This window comes from Cherax quadricarinatus, chromosome 65 (assembly GCF_038502225.1).
Source record: "Cherax quadricarinatus isolate ZL_2023a chromosome 65, ASM3850222v1, whole genome shotgun sequence".
Lineage (NCBI taxonomy): Eukaryota > Metazoa > Arthropoda > Malacostraca > Decapoda > Parastacidae > Cherax > Cherax quadricarinatus.
The window spans coordinates 9,974,390-9,995,287 of NC_091356.1; the positions used below are offsets into that span (position 1 = coordinate 9,974,390).

The 20,898-nt window shown below is 39.4% G+C and overlaps 1 protein-coding gene across 1 annotated transcript in view; it reads right to left on the bottom strand.

Annotated features, from left to right (window-relative positions):
• Positions 1–618: 618 nt before the first annotated feature.
• LOC138854628 (alpha-2B adrenergic receptor-like) overlaps positions 619–20,898 on the bottom strand; it is a 38,013-nt gene continuing 17,733 nt past the window's right edge. Inside the window, exon 3 of the mRNA XM_070098823.1 lies at positions 619–2,405. Coding sequence (XP_069954924.1) covers positions 1,305–2,405 — 1,101 coding nt within the window. The 3' untranslated portion in view covers positions 619–1,304. The remainder of the gene's footprint in view (positions 2,406–20,898) is intronic.

Below are 20,898 nucleotides of genomic sequence, written 5' to 3' on the forward strand. Positions count from 1 at the left end.
CTATGTTCGTAATTCTCACTCGAAGACATTGCATTATCTACCCTTTGCACTACACACTTATTCTACCGCAGTGATGGATTCAACTCGGGCTGCTGCTTTGTCGACAGCACAAGGTAGCAGAGGAGTTAACATGATCACCACCAGCTGAGAATCAATGGTAATTTCTCGAGTTACACACAAATCTCAGGACAAGTCATCATGCCATCCGTCAGTGCATCTATTTTGCTGAACTTAGCATATCTCTGGGAGCTAAAATCAAGTTAACATTCGATGGTAAGTGTTAAATATGGTAGGTTGGGTGTTTACGGTCACCAGTACCAACGTCTCTTAGCACATGACTCAACTTCGTTGATAAAACTATTTGGGGTAAGACACTAAGGACTCAGGCTTACTTTAGTCCAAAATGTTTCAGCTCTACTTCTCACCTACTTCACTCAGTAGATATTAACAATAAAGAATACACCCTATATATATATATATATATATATATATATATATATATATATATATATATATATATATATAAATATATATATATATATATATATATATATATATATATATATATATATATATATATATATATATATATACACACACACAAATGTGCGTGTTTATGAAGACACCCACCATAATGCCATGCATAAAATGGCTGTTAAGCTACATGCTCATAAAAAGCTATTTCAGTATCGTAGTTTACAACACTTAGGAATCTAAACAATAAGAGAAGATTATTTTCTGTGTTCAAGCGTATTGTGTACAACCTAACCATAGCACTCGCAGGTAACACAAGGGTTTTGTAATTGTGTTTCTGAGGCAGGAGTGATGATGCAGGCCAGATGATGGACCGCAGACCGGATAAAGGTCTACAGACCATGTGTAGGTCTATAGGAGAGGAGGCTCATCCTTCCACAGGAGGAGGCAGCACGTCCTTCTCACTCCTACTCTCAGGACTCATCTAAAAGCACAGTGATTGATCCCATGGTGTCTCCCATTGGTCCACTTCCCGTTTTCATGACGGCAAAATTTCTTTTTCGTCATGTCATTTAATTGGAAACGTAAGAAAAATCTGCTCTTATGCATGTAATTAAAAAAACAGACATTATATATTACACAAATAAGTCGCTTCTAAAAAGTCTTAATCAGGCACGTGGTCTTATATAAATATTGTTTACGAGATATATTTTCTGTTATATCACTGAGACAAGTCACGACAATTGCCAATAGCTGAACCGCTTGTTTATAACATGAATGAGCAATATTTCAGAAACATCATTTCTTAAAAAAAAAGAATAATCAACCACTTATTTAAAAAGAATCTTTCTAAATGCACGCCTGAAGTCTTTATTGAAGATGGTGTAAATAACGGGGTTGAAGGCTGAGTTCATGTAACCAAGCCAGAAGGCCAGGTCGAAGGCGTATACTGGGATATAGCAAGCCGGGCACAGAGGTCCCAGGATGTACATGAAGAAGAAGGGAAACCAGCAGGCGATGAAGGAGCCCATAATGAGACCCAGGATTAGCGTGGCTCTCTTCTCTTTCTTGCGAGCCAGCCTTCTCTTTTCTTTTTCTGGGTCTCGAGCTTTTGGTGTGGAGACTCTGCCCATATCAATGAGTTCTCTCTTTGGCTTGGTGAGTTTTTTACCTAGAAGCGGATGGCAGAAACGTAACTTCAAGGGCTTTACCACAGAGCAGCGCGTCACAACTCCCGAATCTGATGAGGATGGATCAATATCACTCATCTGATCACCGTCCATCACAGATGCAGGTATTCCTCGTCGCAAGGAGCCGGCCGGAGAGGCCAGAGTCACGGCCATGTTTCCACCGTTCGGCTCTCTCATGGGAGTAGGCGGCACTGTAGGAGTCGGCAACCCAATCGTTAGGTCCGGGTTGTCGGAACCGAGAGGACCTATATAAAGGCCATTCTCGCTCTTAGTGTTGTGATTCCGATGGTCGGCGTCCACTTGCTCGCTAACAGTTCGCAAGGGCGTTTCTTTATCTGGGCTGTCAGTAGGGGTTCCACATCTGGAAGACGGCATCTCCTCGTGAACCCGAACGTCGCATATGAGCACTTTTTTGTTGAGCAGCCCAGTCCGCTCGTTGGCCCCGTTCCTGGAGTCATCGGCAGAAAGGACGGGAGTAGGTGTTGGGGGCTTGGTGAAACTGGTGGTTGTGGTGGTGTTGGGAGGATTGCTGGTGGATTTATTGCTATGGTGTTTTTTGGCAAGTTTACCTGCCGGCGGTCTGTTAGGTGCGGATGGCATGGCTCTCTTCTTGGGCACTCCTCTTCGTGCCCTTGCCTTGGCAGCGTAGTAGATACGGATGTAGACGAAGATCATGATGCAACTTGGGATATAGAAGCTCCCCAGGGCAGAATAGATGACGTAACCCAGGTCATCGGACACCTGCCGAAAAAATAATAATATTAGTACAATTTTTAACTGTTAAATAGTTATAAGAAATGTTTGCGGGTCAACTTCAATACATAAATCAATGGATAGACATATAAAAAGATAAAAAGATAAGCTAGCACTCAAATGAAATATTACGTATATACATCTTTGTATCTGTCTTCTAAGCACCTTTTCAGTATCACTTATATATATATATATATATATATATATATATATATATATATATATATATATATATATATATATATATATATATATATATATATATATATATATATATATATATATATATATATATATATATAAATATATATATATATATATATATATATATATATATATATATATATATATATATATATATATATATATATATATATATATATATATATATATATATATAATATAGGGAGGTACCACCTCTAGAACTTTACTGGGGACCCTCATCCTCAGAGAAGAAAATAAACGTACCTCAGGGAAAACTCAACGTTCTTCCCGGAGATGTTTCAATATTTTCTACTCCTACCACCCCTAAATTTTATATTACACGTTAACTTTATTAATAGACAGAATTTGGGAGTATTTGTAAAAGGAGATGTGGCAGATGTTGCATGTGTATGGAACAGGTAGTAAGTTACTAAATGCTGTAAAGAGTTTTTATGAGGATATTGAGGCTCAGGTTAGAGTGTATAGGAGAGAGATAGATTATTTCCCAGTTAAATTAGGTCTTAGACAGGGATGTATAATGTCACCATGGTTGTTTAATATACTTATAGATGGCGTTGTAAAGGAAGTAAATGCTAGGGTGCTTGGGAGAGGAGTGGGATTAAATTGTTTTTGTAAATGCTGCTGCGAGGAGGCGGCTGGAGGCAGTGAAGATGTCGTGTTTAAGGGCAATGTGTGGTGTAAATATTATGCGGAAAATTCGTAATGTGGAAATTAGAAGGTGTGGAGTTACTAAACGTATTAGTCAGAGGACTGAAGAGGGGCTGTTGAGGTGGTTTGGTCATTTAGAGAGACTAGAACAAAGTAGAATGAATTGGAGAGCATATAAATCTATTGGAGAATGAAGGAGGGGTAGGAGATAAAGGAGGTTTTGTGGGCGAGGGGTTTGGACTTCTAGCAAGCGTGCGTGAGCGTGTTAGTGAATGGAGACAAATAGGTTTTGGGACCTGACGAGCTGTTGGAGTGTGAGCAGGATAATATTTTGTGAAGGGATTCAGGGAAATCGGTTAGCCGGACTTGAGTTCTGGAAATGGGAACTACAATGCCTGCACTTTAAAGGAGGGAGTTTGGGATATTGGCAGTTAGGAGGGACGTCTAAAATGCCATGTCTGAGTGCCTCTACAAAGACAGTGATTATGTATGAGTGATGGTAAAAGTGTTGAATGATGAAAGCTTTTTCTTTCTTTTTGGGTCACCCTGCCTCAGTGGAAAGCGGCCGATGTGTTGAAAAAAAATGTAAAAGGCAATTGAAAGTGAACATAGAGAGCAATGTACTGAAAGCAAAACACAAATCTAAGCATTGAAAGATTGCATATCAGATTGGAGAGAGCGGGAGTATGGAGGAAGAAAATGTATTAAGATATTTGGTAGTAGGAGGATGGGTCTATAAGAGACGAGGTGAATCATTTAATGGTTTACCTCTTCTTTGACGAGGTAAAAAAAAAAAGCGTGTGATGCATTAAGACTTCTGTGGAGCCAAAAAAAGGGAAAGTACTAGAGTACCGTGGTAGAAGCACAGTTATGTAGGTGTGAAACATGAGTTTTTAAACGTTACTGAGAGGAGGAGGCTGGAGGCAGTGAATATGACGTGTTTGCAAGCAGTGCGGGGTGTAAATATTATACAGAGAATTTAGTACCTGGAGTTCAGAATATGTAGGGTTACCAAAAGTAGTATTTAGAGGGGCTAAGGAGAGGTTGAGATGGTTTGCACATTTAGAGAGGATGTAGTAATCTAGGATGATTAGAACGGTGTATAAATCTGGGAAGGATGGAAGGAGCGGTAGAGTTCGTCCCAGAAAAATTTGGAAGGAGGGGGTAAATGAAGCTTTGAGTGCTACGGCCTTTGACATCCAACTGGAATGGTTCTATTGATTGGAGGTAAATGATTTTAGTAACTTATAGTGAATACCCGAAGGAATTCAGGAAAATCGGTTAGTCGTACTGAGTCTTACAGGTGGGAAGAACAGTACATGCACTCTGAATTAGGGAGGGGGGAGGATGCTGCAGTTTGGACTGCCATCTGAACTGTTACGTCACCTCGCTTCTGGCAAGACAGTGACTGAATTACCGACGGTGACTGTATTTTTTCTTCTTCGGGTCACCCTACCTCGGTACATTAGCAACAACAACAATGAGATTTTCAATTTCCGGGAAAAGTTTACGCATAAAATTTTTTACGTGGTTTAATAAGAGGCGTTGCTTTTTTGCATGTAAATGACTCCGCACACTCATATATTTACATAATCCTCAAACAAGAATGTTAGGTTATGGCTCCTGGACGAAAGTTTCAGTAAAATAAAAAATAAATAGAAAGGAGAGAGCGACGTAGCATGACGTAGCGTGAAAGAGAACGGTAGACATACATAGACGTCAGCAAAATAAACATTTAAAAATAAAAGGTAAATGAAAGCAAATCATGGGTAGTAAATGGCAAATGACAGATAGCAGAGTACTTTAGAGCCCACACCGAAGCACCTTACTTATACGAATTATCTACCATTATACAGAAATAACTTGCAGATGGGAATGGTCCAAGTCGGACCGAAACGTCGTCATAAGCTTTTTATGAGCTGGTTATTTGTGTAATGTTCTAGTCATGGTACAGGGATTTTTTGTTCTTTATCTACCACTATCTAGATTAAAGAGGATCATGTATTATCTAGGCAAGGAGAGTAAAGCAGAAGAATGTACCAACAGTTAAAAACTGCCAGACTGGATGTTGAATGATAGCGCCAAGAAACAGAGCATTCCAAATTTCCCGATTACCTTGCCTCCCCAACATTCCTCCCCACTGGCCCTATCGTGCTATATAGAGCCACCTGGCAATATTGTGCCAGCTCCAGCCTCTCATTCTTTTCCCCAGCGCTCTAACCCCCCCAATATCCTGTTAAATTCCTAGAGAAATATTAGGTACTGCGCCCCTCAGGGTCGACACTTCATCAATACAAGGCCGTTCAGGTATTATGAAATTAATATAATTTCACTGTTACTTTTTATAGGCTGTTAATATGTTAATTATAATTTCACTGTTACTTTTCAAGGGTTGCTAATATGTTAAATATAATTTCACTGTTACTTTTTAAAGGTTGTTAATATGTTAAATATAATTTCACTGTTACTTTTTAGAGGCTGTTAATATGTTAAATATAATTTCACTGTTACTTTTTAAAGGTTGTTAATATGTTAAATATAATTTCACTGTTACTTTTTAGAGGCTGTTAATATGTTAAATATAATTTCACTGTTACTTTTTAGAGGCTGTTAATATGTTAAATATAATTTCACTGTTACTTTTTAAAGGCTGTTAATATGTTAAATATAGTTTCACTGTTACTTTTTAAAGGCTGTTAATGTTATACGCTGGTGAAGCGGTCCTCGTAAAAATACTTCACCGAATCAAAATTTTATCTGCCGTTCACATTTCTGTTATGAACACACATTTACGCATATTTCTTCTCATTCTTTTTCATCCTTCTTCCTCGTTTATTAACTATTACTCATCAAAGTTACGTAAATTGCTAAGCTTATGTGGTTCATTCTGCACAAGGAATGGCAGAAGCTTGATTCTCTGTCCCGATTAGCGGACGGAGGATCGAGCTGATGAGGGTTCCAGGAGTAAGAATGCCATTAGAACGTACACAAAGAATGCTTCAGTATTGAAAGTTTGGGAAAGGTACCCTATATACCTTTCAGCTGATAAAAACCAAGAAATAGAAAAAAGTTCTGATATTCTTCTCTTAGTTTTCCATTTAAGGGGAGCGTGTTGTATTGAAAAGCTCTTGATCCAAGGAACTGGAATATACCTTCCCTTCATATAGAATTATTCTATAATAATCTGCTCTTTCTACGTTTTCTAATATTATTATTATTATTAAATATTTGCCGGTATTCTCCCGGCCCGGGCCTTTTCCAAGTGGTGGCCCGGCCTTGGCTCCCTCTTTAGGGAGTGTCTGAGACCTAAGTCTCCCATGGGAGGAGGCCCAAGTACCTCCTCATCTTTGGGACCAACTGTCCCCAGGCCTAGCCACAAGCTAGGCCTCTCTGGTCTGCCATCCCCGCCCCAAGGGGACAAATGGGAATGACAGTCTTGTGAGCTAAAGGCTCGGGCTCAGGCACCTACCCTACCCTAGAAGGGTTAGGCATGGTGTCGATGGTTTTCTAATAATTCTGGTCCCTCAACTCACTATTTTCGTTTTTATCTTTCCACCAACAGCATAGTTTCATCTTTCGTTTATTTTCCTCTTTTGTTTACAGTTTTCATATTTCGTATTTTATTTAATTTTTTTGCTTCCATGTTTCGTATAGTCTTATTTTTATCTTTCGCATTTTATGACTTCCATTTCCTGCATATTCTTATTTTTATCTTTCATGTTTCCTTGTTCCTAAATTTGGTTTATTCTTTTTATTCGGTCTGGATAGGGAGAAACATCGCTCAATAAAAGATTCACTTTAACCAATTGTCTTTTGATTCATCATTTGTCGGCATCTGCTCGTTACAGCATTTTTCCCTCTGACAAGGGTTGCCTGGTTCACTACATGCATATGTATCTAATGGATACAATCATAACTATAATATATAAAGGGGTAACCTGTAAACCAGTGGAAGGTCTCGGTCAGATGACCTAAAGCTCAAGTGGCGGGTCATGATATGAATAATACCCGCGTCAGCAATCACTTGTCTTGTTTCTCAACAAACCTTACCTAACTTAACCTTAGTTCACTTATATTCAGGTAGCGAAAGCTAATGAGAAAGTTAGAAACATTCATGTTTAGCATGTCTGATGGTTAGTGATGTTCAGCTTGTTTAGGTTTTGCCAGTTCACTGAGCCAACTAATTCCTTGAACCTCATGCAGCCTCTCCAATATTCCTCCCCACTGGCCCCATCGTGCTCTATAGAACCACCTGGCAATATTGTGCCAGCTCCTTGATTTCTGCTCAAGTCGATACTAAAGCCTGACATCTAGAGAGGACGGTGTAAACTAGGATGACAAAGAAGGTATATAAACCTGTGGAGGAGGGAAGGAGGGGTTCGGTTTATCCCAGAAAAGTTTGGAGGAAGGGGAAAATTCGAGCCTTGAGAGTTAGTCTGTTATCTGTAATTTTTCAGATGTGATTAAGTTTTTCTTCATATTTAACGCCATCAAACACGACAAATTTGAAGGATGATTGATGACAGATATTCTAAGTGTTCAAAATCGCGTGGATCAGCTTTTACAGCTAGTGGTACATAATGGAACATCGGATCAAAAACATTAAAAAAAGGTAAGCTCTGAAGAGAACGGTTATAACTTTTTCACACTGCCAATATATATATATATATATATATATATATATATATATATATATATATATATATATATATATATATATATATATATATATATATATATATATATATATATATATAAAGACGGGGATACAGGGATAATACCGTATCTTCCGCCTAGCAGAATCTTTTCCTATGGGATTTTGTCCTATCTGGGTGGACCAGTAGCTCTCGTGCAGTGTTCCTCCTGTTCTTATAGTCTACTTCCACTATTACAACTACTACTATTTATTCGCTAACACTCCACTCGCCGCTTCTTTTTTCACTAAAACTGCTACCCTCTTCCACCTCCACCACTGCTGCGCTGCAACTACTACTGCTAACCACTACTACTACTACTACCATCACTACTACTCCCTCTTCCTGGTATACAACTCCTGTCCCCGGCCTCCCTCTTTTCATATATTCTGGTTTTCCTCCTTGGCCCAATTCGAACCGAAACGTCGTCATAAGTTTCCCTCTCCTGTGTGGGATCATTTTTGTGATATATATAAGTATAAAATTAGAAGTGCACAAATTTGAAAACGGAGTGTGATTATAATTCATAGGATTGAGGGGATATTCATGTGGTTTGGGAATTTAGAAAGGATGCAGCAAATGGGATAATGAAGAGGAATTTATAAATCTGGGGTGGAAGAAAGTAGGGACAACCCAGGAAGGGCTCGAGGAAAGTGGGAGGTAAAAGAGGTTTTGAGTGTTAGTGGCTTGAGCATTCAGCAGGCTTGAGTGTGTGTGTTTGATCGGAGTAAATGGAGACGACTGGTTTCAGTTGTAATGTACATAAGCTAACCTTTAGAAAGGTACTTAAATATTAGACAATGTACTTAGTGAACATGTCCAGACGGATCTTTCAAAGACGAGGTGAGCCTCAGAACAGACGAGGTGAACCACAGAACAGACGAGGTGAGCCTCAGAACAGACGAGGTGAACCACAGAACAGACGAGGTGAGCCTCAGAACAGACGAGGTGAACCACAGAACAGACGAGGTGAGCCTCAGAACAGACGAGGTGAACCACAGAACAGACGAGGTGAGCCTCAGAACAGACGAGGTGAACCACAGAACAGACGAGGTGCACCACAGAACAGACGAGGGGAAAAAGGTGGGTGGAGTGTTGAGACATCTTAGGAAAGAGAGAGATTCATCCATAAAGGCAAAATGCACCAGTGCACAGTATAGTTATATTAATGCCTTTATATAGGTAGGAGATTTGGTCTTTAAACGTTGTAGTGAGGAGGATCTTTGAAGTAGTGTGAATGTCATGTTTGAGAGCGATGTGTAGTGAGAATACTGCCTACAGAATTAGGAGTGTAGAAATTAGAGAGGGTGTGGATTTAGCAAATGCATAATTTAGACGACAGAGGAGGGATTGTTGAGGTGGTTTGGGAATTTAGAGAGGATAGAGCAGAAAAGGATAACCTACAGTATGTGATGTCTGCCCACTTCTCGTGAGACGCATGGAATGAGTGATGATGAATTAGTTTTTTTTCCTGGGCCGCCCTACCTCGGTGGAAGACTGCCGGTGTGGTAAAAGGAAAAAACCGCTCGTTGCTTCCAGCGGCTTTACGCATAATGAAAGTGAAAATAAGTGAAAGAATACTTCTGACGTCTACAAGTGCGCAAAATAAATTCTAAATGATGGAAATTAATGCGACTCTCTCACTGAGGATGAAGCAAAGGGGTGACCCCACTGGCCTATGATACATGTACACACACACACACACGCACACACACACACACACACACACACACACACACACACACACACACACACACACACACACACACACTATTAGGCTTAATATTCCGTTAGAGTGAAGTTGACAATAAGCAGCTGGAACACGAAGAGCCTCAGGCAACATTCCACCACTGCATAAAATGACGCAGTGTAATGCGTAGGAAAACAAACGCACTGACATGATGTATAGCAGCTACTGTATACCTCTGGCAGTGTGTATTATCTAGGTTTATATAACCCTTCATGGGAAGTACCTTGATAACGGCTAATAGCTCTTGATCCAAGTAATTGTAGCTACCCTCTTATTACCCAGACGCTATAGTATCCTGACAGGTTTAGCGTTTCGCCTTGAAAACAATAATATACGAATATAATCCCTCATTTTGCTTGTCATAAGCAGAAAGCTCCTCCCTGCGTGCTTCTCTCGTTCTTCAGTGCGGAACAGCTTACTACCCCTCTGACTATTACCATGATATTCAACAGTGATAATTACGGGATTACGACCAGGCTTCTGGGAGACAAGTTAGGAATTCCTGAGTATTAAACTCGACTGAGAGTAAAAGAAATCCTCTTTATGGATTATGTATTTACCCCGTCTCATATTTAATTAATTATTGCTTTGTATGTCTCTTCCCTTTATTTACGGGTCTGCGATATTAATCATTCACTTTCGTTATCTGCACCATTTCTTCTATTTCTCTCTCTCGTTTACCTTTCTACTGCTACTAACGCCATCCCCTCCTGATGAATGGTAATCTCCAAATAGTTCCAGTTCTTCTGGAACGACATATTTGCATCTGAGCTGGCTAATGAATCCATACCAGAATTCTTGTCATTTCCCTACTGAAGACTCCTGGCGCAGACAATGCCTAATACAAGAAACTCATCTTCTGTGGAGTATAATAGGGGAACATAGCTAAGTTTTGTTCCCACAATCGTATCAAATAGACCAGTAGCACACTGCCAGTACATTAAGTTTAAAAAATATCAATAAGGATTCATTTGCCCCATAAACCAGTTTTATTACGCTTTTATATTCATGTATGTATAAATAATGAATTAATGCCCGTTTTTTTCTGTTAAAAGGCAAACGTATCCATTGCCTTTTGCCTCATAAGCTGCATTTTTCGACCCTTGATTTACGTTAAAAGCAAAATATAAATTTGTTGCAGTACTTAAGATCCGACCCTATGAACTCTGACCTTAAGGCAACCACAACGGCGTTGCCATTAAGGGAAGCTGGAGGCTTCTATTAGTGTGTGGAGGTGGCAAAGTGCTCATCCTGCTCACTTATAATGGACCCTTAATTTTTCATAGACCATTAGACACAATAATTCGTGAGAGAATGTTATCTTAATTCAACAGCGGATTTATTCTTCCACTGTTATTAAGTTTTCATCAATGATTTTAATAACTCACATTTCATTTTTTTTAAGAAATATCGCAATAAATGTGTATGACAACCCACGGTACGGGTGAGTTTCGAACCCATGGAGAATGAGTCGTAAAACTTCAGACCATGGGTTTCAACTCCACCCGTACCGTGGGTTGTTTGCAATCTTGTTATTACGATTTCGTATATCACAACTAATACACAGTTTGGAGAGGAAACATTAGACATTGTTTTGGTTTGTCTCGCACCATCATCAAGTCGATCTGATATCGGTCAGGATGTTTTGAAACGTCGCCCACAGTTTCCTGTCCAAAGTATAGATTTCTTGTGAATTGTTGGAGCTATGATGTGACCAACATGTGCAAAGTAATGAGGATGAACGCTAGAAAGAGTACATGAGAGTACATGGGAAAGGCAGACAGCATAGAACTTTGAAGTCCACACTGATAATTTTTCCTGAGAAGTACAATATGGTCGTGTTCCGGGGGCCGCGGGGGCGTTGGACCCCGGAACACCCTCCAGGCATCCTGCTTTCCAAATTAAGGGCTATCGTGTATTATCTAAGAGAGATTGAAAAACTAAAGGGAGAGGCGACTTCTGGCAGATGACCACCTGGGAGGGAAGAAACTCCAGAGAGATAACGAATATAAAGCATCAGTGTAGATCTTCTCTATACCACATTCACGAATTACAGAGATGAGAAGAACCAGCAGCATCTGAAAAATTAAGTCGACGACAATGTTGAAGCTGAGGGCCATGGACTATTGGGATTTCCCTCAAGGGAAAATTTCTTGATGTCCCTTAACTGCTCGACGAAAGAAATTTGACCTGTCTATCCCTGCTTTGAGTCGAACCTGAGTGCTTCCTATTCCCCGAAATGCTGTATGACCCCCTATGAATTTAGCGCTTCCAAATGAATTGGCGAAGATTATTACCTTATTCACGGGGAAGCGTTAAATCGTAAGGGTCGTATGGTGCCTGGGAAATGAGAAGCGTGTGTAGAAGGAGGAGTTAATGAGGTTTGAGAAGATGAGGAAACAGTCTCCATCTTCTTCGATCAAGAGCCCTATGTCAGCATCCAGGTATTACATGGACAAACTAAAGAAAACAAACCACCGCTTGGCTCAAACCTGATCACCTTTCATTCCATAGGAGCTGTATAACCCATACGATTAACTCACCTCTCTTCTGAGGAGAGGTGAGTTAGCTTCCTGGGAAAGAAGGATGGGAAGGAGAAATAAAACAAGCTATAAAAAACGTGCGGTGAAACTTCCACAAGAGGCTAGTGTGTGAGGTGAGAGTTGAGCGGGGTCACTATAACGCAAATATAACCCTCTGCCTTCCACCATCCAGTTCCCCTCCTCTTGACAAATCTCCCAAGGAAATTACGAATCCAATTAGGTCATTAGTTCGAGCTCATTAGACATAATGAGACTCCAACGCATTGCCAGGATTCCCGGGTCCGCCTCCTGATTGCCATCCAGACGGTCGATGACAACTTTAGTTAGTACCTGATTGGCTCAACGCTTCAAACTCCGATAGTTACTGCCCACTTGTTACTCCTCCGGTTTTATCTCGTGGCTTTTGTATCATCAGTGTCTAGTCGGTATAAATGACCAACCTGCCCTTCCTGGTTACTTTTACAAGATATATTATGTATCTGTTCTCTCCCATTTTCTTCCCGCTCATATGATTGTCACAGACGTTTTCGTTCCAGACATGAAATCTGATTATCTCACCCTCTGTCAGGTAATTTTCACCTGATTATCTAACCTCTTCAGGATACGTTTCACCTGCTTACTTCATATATCATCCAGTAGTATTATGGAGGACGTCTGGACGTGTCTGAGTGGCTCCGTAACGTGTTTTTCGGTTACATGCAAAGGCTAGGAAGGTTCATCGGTTCGACTCCCAGCCACAGTAAGACTCAATCTGTCTTTCAGTCTCTTTTCTTCTTCTTATTATTATTATTAAAGATTAGCCGGTATTCTCCCGGCCCGGGCCTTTTCCAAGTGGTGGCCCGGCCTTGGCTCCCTCTTTAGGGAGCGTCTGAGATCTAAGTCTCCCATGGGAGGAGGCACAAGTACCTCCTCATCTTTGGGACCAACTGTCCCCAGGCCTAGCCACAAGCTAGGCCTCTCTGGTCTGCCATCCCCGCCCCAAGGGAGCTAATGGGAATGACAGTCTTATGAGCTAAAGGCTCGGGCTCAGGCACCTACCCTACCCTAGAAGGGTTAGGCATGGTGTGGATATCTCTTTCCTTTTTTTTTTTTTTTTTTTTTTTTTTTATTCGCCGGTATCTCTTTCCTTACAGAAATCTTAATGCCACTCAAGTTTTGTAATAAAATTATATACTTTACATTTTACAATACTCGCTAGACTAAACTTTCATTTCGCTTTTTTTCATTTTGCTGCTTTTGTTTTGCTTATTTTATTTCGCTTATTTTCCCACGTAAAAGTATTACTAACAACATATAAAGCAATAAGTGACGTCACACACACAATCTTTTTTTCCCTGGAAATATTTTTTCCTCTGTTCTATATACCCCGGCTGAGCCTCAGTCTCGCTATATAACCTTGCACAAACATCAACATTATGAAACTAATTCCACGTACTTGCACAAACATCAACATTATGAAACTAATTCCACGTACTTGCACAAACATCAACATTATGAAACTAATTCCACGTACTTGCACAAACAGTAACATTATGAAACTAATTGCACGTACTTTCACAAACATCAACATTATGAAACTAATTCCACGTACTTGCACAAACAGCAACATTATGAAAGTAATTCCACGTACTTTCACAAACTTCAACATTATGAAAATAATTCCACGTACTTGCACAAACATCAACATTATGAAACTAATTCCACGTACTTGCACAAACAGTAACATTATGAAAGTAATTCCACGTACTTGCACAAACATCAACATTATGAAACTAATTCCACGTACTTGCACAAACAGTAACATTATGAAACTAATTCCACGTACTTGCACAAACATCAACATTATGAAAATAATTGTACGTACTTTCACAAACATCAACATTATGAAACTAATTCCACGTACTTGCACAAACATCAACATTATGAAAGTAATTCCACGTACTTGCACAAACATCAACATTATGAAAGTAATTCCACGTACTTGCACAAACATCAACATTATGAAAATAATTGTACGTACTTTCACAAACATCAACATTATGAAACTAATTCCACGTACTTGCACAAACATCAACATTATGAAAGTAATTCCACGTACTTGCACAAACATCAACATTATGAAAGTAATTCCACGTACTTGCACAAACATCAACATTATGAAAGTAATTCCACGTACTTGCACAAACATCAACATTATGAAACTAATTCCACGTACTTGCACAAACAGTAACATTATGAAAGTAATTCCACTTACTTTCACAAACATCAACATTATGAAACTAATTCCACGTACTTGCACAAACATCAACATTATGAAACTAATTGCACGTACTTTCACAAATATCAACATTATGAAACTAATTCCACGTACTTGCACAAACATCAACATTATGAAACTAATTCCACGTACTTGCACAAACAGTAACATTATGAAAGTAATTCCACGTACTTTCACAAGCATCAACATTATGAAACTAATTCCACGTACTTGCACAAACATCAACATTATGAAAGTAATTCCACGTTCTTGCAGCGCTTCCTTACTCACCCTGTCATATGCTTTTCCCAAATCCTTAAATATAACAAACTTGTATTTTCAGTCCTTTATCTAAGTAATATTTATAGACTTCACCGAAACATTAGGAAGTGTTTCCTTACGACACCTGCTGTCACTATTCACCTATGAGTAGAATAGATACCTGGGTGTTAATCGATTGGTTTGGGTCGCATCCTGGGGACAAAATTGCCCTAATTTGCCCGAAATGCTCTGCCTAACAATGTGTTTTCTATATAGCAGTATGTCACTGATGTCAGCTAGGTCTGTATACATTATACATGTACTTGTAGAAATAAAGATTATTATTATTATTATTATTATTATTATTATTATTATTATTAGTAGTAGTAGTAGTAGTAGTAGTAGTAGTAGTAGTAGTAGTAGTAGTAGTAGTAGTAGTATTAATATTCACTTCTTTTCTCAATGTTATTGCAGTTTAGTTCTAGTATCACTATTATTCCCATTTCTGCCATGCACTTTGCCTACTTTACTGAAGACAACTGTACTCTTATAATTCCTTCTCATTATTTCCTAAGACTGAAAGAAAAAAAAATCGGTATCACACAGAAGATAGATGAGTGGTTCAGAGAACCGACAAGTTGATAAATTAGACACATGTGCAACACTTAGGTATCTTTAATGAGGAAACGTATCGCCACACAGTGGCTTCATCAGTCCATACAAAGGAGAACAGTGAAGAACAGGAGGAGTCTGAGGTAATCAGTCCCTTAGTCTTTTAGTCAATGTGGTCAGTCTATCAATGTGGCCATCGATCAGTCTTTGCAAGATTGATGGACTAACCACATCTACTCAAGGCTGAGGGACTGATTACCTCAAACTCCTCCTGTTCTTCACCCTTCTCCTTCGTATGGACTGATGAAGCCACTGTGTGGCGAAACGTTTCCTCATTAAAGATCCAAGTGTTGTATATGTGTCTAATTCGCACAGAAGAACCACGTATATCCTTGGCTTCCTCCTCTTTCACGACCTCATCCATGGTCATGTTTTCCGGGTGAATCTGAGCTCCTCTGCTCAGCTTGTCACACATTTTGCCAGTTGATTAGCAATTTAAGCTGTTTCGATTTCTGTGGGAATTATATGTGGAAAAAGAGACGTATGTATATTTTGTGAAACTGAATAAGGAAACGTTTCGCCACGAGTGGCTTCTTCTGTCCTAATGTTATAAATACTAATTTGTATATGCTCATATCTCTCCACAATTTATAAGTCTCACTCACAGTAGTTCAACCGGGAATTTTGTGAATAACAGAATACCTGTCGGAACCTAGGGGAAATTTTCACCATTTAATGCTGATGGATCTGTTAAGTGATATTTTAATCAAATACGAGAAAATATATAGTTTTATCATATTCCCATTGGACGAGAAAGTTTGTATATTGGAAGAGTAATTTTAACTTGCAGTTAAATGGCTCGTATTTCTGTGTGAATGAGCTCTTTTACTGACCAACAGAGCGTTTCTGAAATGCTCTTTTATTGTTAACACCCCTTTTACCCTTTTACGGTACACATGTGCTTCAAGGATGGAGGGGGCTCGTGTGCCAAGAACCTACAACATCCTTGAAGTTCCTAGAAGTGATGGCAATATCAGCGTAATAATGGTATACGATGCAAACAAGTGGAAGAGATAAGGCTGGACAAGTTGGTGGGTGGTAATGGTTGCCTTGTATGGGCCAGTAGGCATATTGCAGTGTTCCTACAATTTTATGTTTTGATATGTGCAACAATTTGTTACATGAATCAAAAGTTATTGCCGCCCTTCACCCACGCGCTTGAGTAGTATTGAAAATCGGTTGGGTATTTTTCTTAATGGATTTAGGTTCGAGAAGGACTTGCCTACTATGGGCCAGTAAGCTTGAGGCAGTGTTCCTCCTTTCTTATGTTCTCATAACCCCCTATGGACTTAGCACACTTCAATAATAATAATAATAATAATAATAATAATAATAATAATAATAATAATAATAATAATAATAATAATAATAATAATAATAATAATAATAATAATAATAATAATAATAATAATAATAATAATAATAATAATAATAATAATAATAATAATAATAATAATAACAAAGTATTCTGAAATCAAAACGGCAGCAGGAGTACTCGTCTATAAAAATCAAATTCTACGAATAATGAACAGATTGCTTTAAGCTGAATTGTCCAGCAGATATGTTGAGTTTTGGAATATCCGAAATGAGGTTTTATTCCTTTTTTTTTTTTACTGTTTGGTGTTGTCAGTGCTGAAAACTAATTTGCAGTTATCAAAATCGATATTAAGATCATTATCTATAAATAAAGCCTGGGAAAGATTGGCTGCAAGAGTAGATTTTCTGTCTCGCGATTGGTGGACGGATGATCGAGCCTGCACTAGTCCTCATGCTGAATGATCCACGATCATGATGTAAAAGCATACATAATATACAAGCACTGAGGAGTCTGTGGAGACAAAGAACTTTGTCCATGGAAGCAAAGAGGGGAATGTATGAGAGTATAGTTGTATTAATGCTGGTAGAATTACCGACAATGATAGATAAAAGGACACAAGTGCAACTAATGTGATATTTTACTGTGGCAACGTTTTGCTCTCCAGGAGCTTTATCAAGCTGTTACAAAGAATACATGAACACAGGGTATATATAGGCTTAGTGAGGTGTGATATTAGTGGTAGCAGTAGTAGTAATATTAGTGTAGTAGTAGTAGTAGTAGTAGTAGTAATACAATATGGTAGAACAATCAACACATGAGTAAAAGGTTAAAAAAGCAATTACCTGGGTAGCATAAAAATAGGTTAGACAAATATTTCTGTTAGTGGTTGGATTTGAGAAGGTCTGTTTCAGTGTTCCTCCTCTGTTATGTTCTTGTGTAGTAACAGCAGCAGAGACTCTGTGTTGGCAGAATTTATTGTTTTGAGGAGGTTTTTTGTTAATACCTCAAATGTGATGAAGCTGCCTTTATTTTGCTTGTGTTAGAAACAGTGATTAATGATGATTCAAGACATTTACTTCTGCGGAAATTAGGTTCTTTGATCACTACTAGGGCGTCGTTGAATTTCATGAGGTGATTGGTGGAATTCCGGTGTTGTACGCAGGCGTTGTTCAAGTTAACATTCCAACATGCATTGTGTTCATTGAGATGTATTTCGAGGTTTATTGCTGTTTCACTTACATATATTCTGTCACAGTCTTTACAAGGTATAGTGCAAGCTCCTGCATTGACTAGTTCGTGGTGGTTCGATTTTGTCGTGGTTAGATCCCTTATGGAAGTGCTGGATGCGATGGCGACTCTAACATAGTGTTAGTTTGTGCGAGTACCTTAGAAACGTTCAGTGCAACCTGACTGTTGGGAAGGATTATAACTTTGTTAGGAGTGATGGTGGTGCGTGGATAATTGATGATCTGAAGAACTCTTTTAAGCCTGTATATTCCCTCTGTGTCTATGTATTGTTTGCAACGGCTTGATAAAGCTCCTGGAGAGCGAAACGTTTCCTCAATAAAATGTCACGTTAGTTGCACTTGTGAGAGTATAGTTATAACAACGCTCTAATTTTGGTGCGAAGCATGGGTGGTGAATGTTGCAACAAGAAGAAGGCTGGAGGCAGTGGAGATGTTATGTCTGAGGGTAATATATGGTGTGAATATAATGCACAGAATTCGTAGATTGGAAATTAGGAGGAGGTGCAGGATTACCAAAACTATTATCCAGAGGGCTGAGGAAGGGTTGTTGAGGCGGTTCGGACATGTAGAAATAATGGAACAAAATAGAATGACTTCGAGTGAGTATAAATCTGTAGTGGAGAGAAGGCGGGGTAAGGGTCTGCCTAGGAAAGGTCGGAAGGAGGCGGTAAAGGAGGTTTTGTGTGCTATGGGCTTGGACTTCCAGCAAGCGTGCGTGTGCGTGTTAGATAGGAGCGAATGGAGACAAATGGTTTTTAGGACATGATGTGCTGTTGTAGTGTGAGCAGGGTAATATTTGTGAAGCAATTCAGAGAAACCGGCAGGCCGGACTTGAGTCCTGGAGATGGGAAGTACAGTGTCTGCACTCTGAAGGAGGAGTGTTAATGCTGCAGTTTTATAACTGTAGTGAAAGCGCGCCTTTGGCAAGACAGTGATGGACCGAATGATAGTGAAAGTTTTTCTTTTTCGGGCCACCCTGCCTTGGTGGGAGACGGCCAATGTGTTAATAAAATAAAAAAAATAATATACACAAAGGTCACTCAACTGTTGGTGCCAGCCGTGAGAGTTTCCATGTGCGTTCTTGGTATCCTTGTTTGTCTTTCATTTCTTCTACCTGTCTATCCTTCCTGTCTCCTCCTATCTCTCTTATTTATATCTTTTACCTGTTTTCTCGACCCGTTTCCTCTACGTGATTTCATTCTGGCTTTCACCTATTTCTCCTTTTCTTCTACCTGTGTCCCCTTTGCTTTCTGTTATTTCTACCTGTCTACCTTCTTCCTGTTTCATCTGCCTATCTTCCACCTCTTTTCGTCGTGTTTATCCTATCTTCGTTTCTCTTGCTTTATTATAACTCAATCTATAAATCATATTCCAATTTTGAATTCATTTAAAATCTACAAAAAAAATACAAAAGGTTTGAATTTAGAAAACGTCATAACTGGAGGACGAAGGAGGACAATATTTTCTCTTGCAGAAAATATACTCTGATATGCTACTTCGGGGAATGGGAACCTCTGTACGTGATATTCTGGAATGGCTTTTGTCCCAGGGAAGTGGATCAGTCGTCCGCTTCCATGGATGAAATTTAATTATTTCCTATTTTGAAAGTTCAGTGCTTCCCATGCCAATAATAATAATAATAACAGCAATGTGTGGTGTGAACATTATAGAGAATTTGAAATCTGGAGATTAGGTGTGTGCTTGCTAATGAATTATTCGAAGGGCGGAGGAGGAATTATTGAGATGGTGTGGTGAATCAAGCAAAATAGGATGACTAGGAGGGTATATAACTCTGATGTGGAGGGAAGGAGAGGTAGGGGTCGTCCCAGGAAAGGTTGGACTGAGGGGGTAAAAGACGTTTTGAGTAATAGGGGCTTGGATATTCAACAGGCTGGTGTGAGCGCGTTAGAGTGGAGGCAAGTCGTTTTTAAGGCCTGAGGTGCTGTTGAAGTATTAGCAAAGTAACACTTATGAAAGGGTTCAGGGAAATAGGTTAGCCGGACTTGATTCCTGGAGGTGGGAAGTACAATTCCTGCGTTTTGAAGGAGGGGTATGGAGTGACTCTAGTATTCTTAGCTTATGATACTGCGGTTGAGAGGACCATCTGAACTGTGAGGTCAACATGCTTCTGGCAAGATGCTGATTGAGTGAAAGATGGTGAAAGTGTTTCCTCCTCCTCACCCTACCTCAGTGGGAGGCGGCTAGCCTCCTATAATCCTAATTTTTAGAGGGGTGGACCAGTAAGCAAGCGGAAGGCCTCGGTCAGATGACCAAAAACTTCATTAGTCATTAAAGCTCCATTAGTCATTAATGGCTAATACCCGAGTCAGGAAACACTAGTCTTGTTTCCTGATGAACATTACCTACCTACCTAGTCATAAAATATGGAAAATAAACAGTGATTACAGCTAACAGGCTTTTCAAATGTTTACGTTTATTTTCCGATGTTGGAAGAAACATTCAACAATGCTTCATGATTTTTATTATGATGATCCCCTCTTTACTGCTCCGTCTGAGTAACATCTCACTCCCTAGATTGAACTATGAAAACGTTAAGGAACACTTGCTTATCCGAGAACCCGGGGCAGGAACCTCGCGTCTGGGGCCTTCTTGTACCGAAATTTTATTTGTGGATGTAAAGCATTCTGTTTTGTCAAAAAGGAAATCATAGTATTTGGTGGAAGGGTAGGCAGTGGTGCCATTAACGAGAGACAAAGGAGAGGGAAGAGAGGGAGAGAGAGAGTGGGCTGGAGGATGAGATGAGAGAGGGGGGGGGCAGTGAGAGGCTGTTAAAGTGGGTTTTCTGCTGACTATGGAGACTCCCGCTCTATTGCTGGGTAAAATGACTAAAAAAAAAATGCAATCA